Source organism: Octopus sinensis, linkage group LG6, assembly GCF_006345805.1.
Source record: "Octopus sinensis linkage group LG6, ASM634580v1, whole genome shotgun sequence".
Lineage (NCBI taxonomy): Eukaryota > Metazoa > Mollusca > Cephalopoda > Octopoda > Octopodidae > Octopus > Octopus sinensis.
Genome location: NC_043002.1, coordinates 19,389,265 through 19,394,440, shown reverse-complemented (window position 1 = coordinate 19,394,440; position 5,176 = coordinate 19,389,265). Strand labels below are relative to the sequence as shown.

The following is a 5,176-nucleotide window of genomic DNA, read 5'->3' as shown; positions in this document are numbered from 1 at the left end:
TGCCGTTTTATGACGACGGCAATGGTACTGACCACTACCGATGTGTTGTCTTCGCTGATTATATTTCTCACGAATGCCAAGAACCAATTAACCAATGAACTGTTTCTATTTTTATAACAGTCATTAGAAAGCTGAATCATGAATTGTAGGATCAAGAGAACAGTTTTGATTGGTCGATTTAGACCAAATAAATGCATTTTTATTCTGGGTTACAACACAAAGTATCAACAAAAACACAAGCTTGTAAATGTGCCGAGATTTGCAAACAGTGAATCAAGAGTTCGGGTTTCGAATTCTGGCTAAACTTTTCGCTACAATTGCAAAACTGTAAATGCAGTAGACGAAAAGTTTACGGAGTCAAAAATATGCACAAAGAAAAATGGATCTGCTCAAATTGTTGGCGTTGGTTAGCAGATGTCATAAATATGGGATGATCCCATTTTTTTAATTGTTTACATAAGAAACAAAATATATGTGTGTGTGTGGTGTGTGTGTGTGTGCGTGAGGCCGTCTTAAACCCCGCGTTACGCCTCTACATGTTATTTACGGGACTACTTTAGGATCTTTTCAGTTTGAAGGCCAGATTTTCTTAGTTAACTAAACAATTTGAAACTTCGTATACTGGTAGAATGTGTCAAAAGAAAACATGATTGTAACCCAAAATGAAAACGGAATTGTAATTTCTAGTTTAACGTTGTTTAATAGATCCAGTAGTAGTAGTAGTAGTAGTAGTAGTAGTAGTAGTAGGAAAAATATGTTAAAGAACAGATGTGGGAATTACTAAAATAAACGATTTACAAATTGATTTTACGTGCCTTCCTCTTCGCGAAATCTTGAATGATTTCATCAAAATTAATTTTATCCGCAAGGTCCCGCTCTCTGGATAGTATTGCCAAATCAGTCGACCTTGTTTGTCTTATTGTTGACCTTAGGTAGTTCTCGATAAGCTTTAGTTTAAAAAAGGACCGTTCGCAGCTAACAACACTAATGGTACGAGTTAGGAAGACTCTTAAAGTATTACAATGTTTGACAATGAATCAATTAGAATATATTTCTGAATAAACTGAAGAACTTGCAACTGAAGAAGAAAGGCCCTCCCATGTCGTCAGCGTCAGCAGCCGCCAAATAATTTTGCAGTCTTGCCCTTTCGACTAGAAAGTCTTCGCTTTTAATATTCTCACCAAAAGCATCTACATCACAATTACACTCTTTATCTAACAAATTGGACGGTGTGAGAAAGGTGTGTTTCTTTGCAATATCGTGAAGCCTTTCTAATCTAGAGGTTATTTCTTCAACCAGTCTATCTAACAATTCTCTTCTTAGCTCAGCGTTGTAGCTGAGGGGGGCATCGGTACTTTCTTCTTAGCTCATTCTTTTCTTTTTGCGAATTCGACGCTCTGTGCTGATTCCCATATCAGAGTAATTTTCGGTTGGATAGGCCAACACGTCATTTACTGTTTTGTCTCTGCTTACAAGTAGAGAAGTTTTCAAGGCTGATAGTTTAACGGCACATTGTTGCAACTCCAGACCTTTCGTTTGGAAATACTTTTGAATGTCATTAATTTCAGGAAATATATCTCTCCAAAAGCCAAGAAATGACCAGAAAGAAAATGACAGCATCGCCTGAAGAATTAAACCTGCATCAGACCTCGTAGTTGCGTTTTCTGCATCTCCCATCAACCGTTCTAACGCAGCGATGATTTCCGTAAATTTTGTATGTACAACTTTCACTGCATCTGCTCGACTACTCCATCTCGTTTCCCCAGCCCGGTTGATATTTGCACCAGTTATCTCAATCGTGATATCTAATCGATGAGTTGAGGCTGAGAATGTGGGATGACGTCAGCAGCTGGGTGCGTTGACCGGAAGCTGGGGCAACTGGAAGGGGAGGCTGTCAGGCGTGCGCAGGCAGCGGCCAATTGGGCCTTTCCAACGTGGGTCGTCCAGGTGACAAGACGTGGGAGGACGGTCGCTAAGGGTTTGGGTGAGCAGCTACTATCTTTAGTGTTCGGGTCGGGGCTGTGTCGAAGGATTAGCTACCACAGAAGGGTCTCCATCACGAGGAAGAGAAGGTAGGTGCCTTTATATTCAAATCGTGCACACACCACAAGCTATTTCGGCAGTTCTTAAACATTTACATTTCAACACGATTTGTCGCCACGATGTCTGAAAAAATTGGGATCGCCAGCGACGTCGTCAGACCTTTTAATGGTGAAGGCGATGTAGTGGCCTGGATTCGCAAAATCAGGCTGGTGGCAAGACTGCAAGGTATAAGCGATGTGGAAAGTCTTATGGCGCTGTATTTAGAAGGGAGCGCCTTAACGCTATACCTTGAGATGGATGAAGAGGAACGGCTCAGCGAGGAGAACATAGAGCGACGCTTGCGGGATGCCTACACGGAATGCGAAAACACAGCTTTTGCTAAGCTAGGTGCGATCAGGTGGACGGGAAGCCAAGTGGATGACTATGCAGCAGAAGTTAGAAGGTTAGCGACTCTGGCTGGGTTTGCGGGAGAAGGGCTGGAGAGAGCAGCCCGGCTGGCGTTTGTGAATGGGTTCCTCGACGATGTAGGGATTCACCTACAACGATTGCCCGGGATTAAAAAGATGGCGCTGAGCGAACTCGTGGCTCAGGCCCGCGTGTTGACGAGACACTCTGGGCGGAAGGCGATAGCGATGGCGGTGACGGAGGCGCGTAAAGACGGACGACGTCCCGAGAAAGACGTACAGAAGCTTATCATGCAACGAGAGCGGCCGTTCTCAGGACGGTGTTTTAGATGCCAGGGACCGCACATGGCGCGGGACTGTACGCAGCCGGGGCCCGTTTGCTATCGATGCAGGCAGACAGGGCACTGCACACACCACAGAGAAGACTGAAAATAAACGGTCCAATGTGCCAAAAGATGTAACTAAATCTGCACCCACTGAAGCTGCTTGCACAGCTGTAAATTCAGAGAGTGATTGATGCATAGCACAATTATAATTTTTGAATTAACTTCTGTGATGCGCGCTTGGACACCGAATCGATGACCTGCCATTACTGCCGCGTTATCAAACGCTTGTCCACGACAGTCTTGAATGTTAATGTCGTCCATTTCTAATTGTTTCAGAATCATTGATGTAATTTACTCAGCATTTTTGCCTTTCATCTCAATAAAACGAAGAAATGATTCTTTTACTTCCTTTTCATCTATTTTAACATAATGTAGCACCTGAAAAGTTTGGTCAATATCAGAAATGTCTGGAGTACTATCAAAAATAATGCAATAGTATTTACTCTGTTTTACTCCATCGATAACTTTCTTTCTCACTTGATCTCTCAAGACGTTCACAAATTCATTCTGAATTTTTGATGAGAGATGGGAAGTTGTAAACTTATCAATTTTTACTTTTACCAAACGTTCATGTGGCCCTGGGTCGAATTTTCCAATCAGTTGAACAAGCTCCAGAAAATTTCCTTTATTTTCTTTTGCCTTCTCAACTCGAATGTTTTCTCTCTGGCCTCGTAAAGCTAGGTTTTGCTTAGCAAGAAGCATAATTATTTTCAAGAATCTAGTCAGGATTTGCTTCCATTTCTTTGTTTCATTTTCAACAAGAGTTTGTTGTTCTTTGTCTATCACCTTGCCTTTGAAAAGACAAATTTCTAGCTCTTTCCACTGAGTGAACGCATTCTCGTGCGCAGGGCCAGATTCGTGTTCTTGTATCTTGGGATTCAATTTTCACCAAGATTTGAAACCATCAACTGAGCAAAACTTTGAGTTTTCACTCGAAAATAGCTTACAACAAAACAAAATACGGCTTCTTTCGGTGGAGAGTATATCATCCAAGTTCTCAAGATTTTTTCCCCGTTTTGTAAAGTTCGAAAAAACCAGTTTCTTGACAGTCTTCTAGTCTCCCCTTTCAGTTTTCTTATTTGTCCTGGACGTACAACTTCTTCGAATTCACAGTCAATATTTTGCACAGCCTTCAATCCTTGTTGTACAAGGATTTCCCGAATACCGTCACCGTGATTAAACTTTGCAAGCCACATCCCAATGTCTTTCAAATTAATATTAGCATTTTATTCTTCAGTAGTTTGTGGTGGATCAGCATCATCAACTTCATCTTCTATCTTCTTTTCAAGTTGCACTTCATTAACAACATCATCTCCACGACCTTCTACCGTAATACCAGCTTCGTCTGGACGGTCGGGTCCGATGAGAAATTTAATTATGGCCTTTCTTCTTCTCTCGCTTTCTTTTTCTTTTTTTATTCTCGAAATGCTGCACTGCTGTCCTTAATTCGCTTCATCTCAAATTATATTAGAGTTATCGTAAATTTATATGAATAAAACCAAATAGAGTATAGACCAGCCTAAAACATAATCAACTTTCTGAATATCATCGACACACTGTCTTATCCAGTAACACACAATATTACTGTATTAACAATATTATACTGTATATTTCGGTCATATTATGCGAAGAGAATCCTTGGAGAAGGACATCATGCTCGGAATGGTCAGTGGCAAGAGAGGAAGAGGCCGACCAAGAACCCGCTGGCTTGACACCATCAGGAGTGATACCGGAATGGACATGGCCAGTCTGAAGGAAGCGGTTCAGGATAGAACTGACTGGAGGACACTGATCCAACGAGTGACCGAGAGTCGACTTCGACTGAGCGGATAGAGAGAGATACTGTATGCTACATAATGTTAACACACAATACAAGTTTACTGATGCTAAATTTAAATTTTAAGGCAATTTTAATAGCTGCTATTCATTATTAAAGTCTACATTTTTATTAATGATATGTTAATGCAAATAAATTGTGCTGCCCTCCCCACCCCCTTCTTGGTACGTCACAGCTTAGTGCTCAGTTAGGCATGTACACTGGTTATTTGTGAATTGTGCCCAGTCATTTGGTTGACGACCACGTGCCATAGACTTGCTCTGTTAGAAATGAACAGGGGTGGCTCAGCAAAAACATTATACTATATTTCAGTTGCGCACTCAAATAACTATTAACAGCACCCTAAAAATACCTCCTATTTTAACCGGAAGACAGGAAATAAGAACAAGGATTTTAAATACTGTTTCTCCTTTTCTGCCATTGCGGTTAATAGCTGACACCACAACATCAGAGTCAATCCGTTGTCATTGTATCATAGTGACTGCTTGTTACACTAGTGCTATAGT

The 5,176-nt window shown here is 41.2% G+C and overlaps 1 protein-coding gene across 1 annotated transcript; it reads right to left on the bottom strand.

The window, feature by feature from the left end:
• Positions 1 to 3,124: 3,124 nt before the first annotated feature.
• On the bottom strand, positions 3,125 to 4,029 carry LOC115212883. Its single transcript, XM_029781678.1, has 2 exons — positions 3,928 to 4,029; positions 3,125 to 3,703 (listed from the first exon to the last, which is right to left on the bottom strand). The coding sequence occupies exons 1-2, from the start codon at positions 4,027 to 4,029 to the stop codon at positions 3,125 to 3,127; spliced, it is 681 nt and encodes a 226-aa protein (XP_029637538.1).
• Between the last annotated feature and the right edge of the window lie 1,147 nt (positions 4,030 to 5,176).

Excerpts from the sequence above, each read along its gene's own strand:
- LOC115212883 (XM_029781678.1), bottom strand. The coding sequence starts at position 4,029 with ATGTGGCTTGCAAAGTTTAATCACGGTGACGGTATTCGGGAAATCCTT. Across the intron at positions 3,704-3,927 it reads ACTGTGAATTCGAAGAAGTT|ATACAAGAACACGAATCTGG; the intron begins GTACGTCCAGGA and ends TTGAATCCCAAG.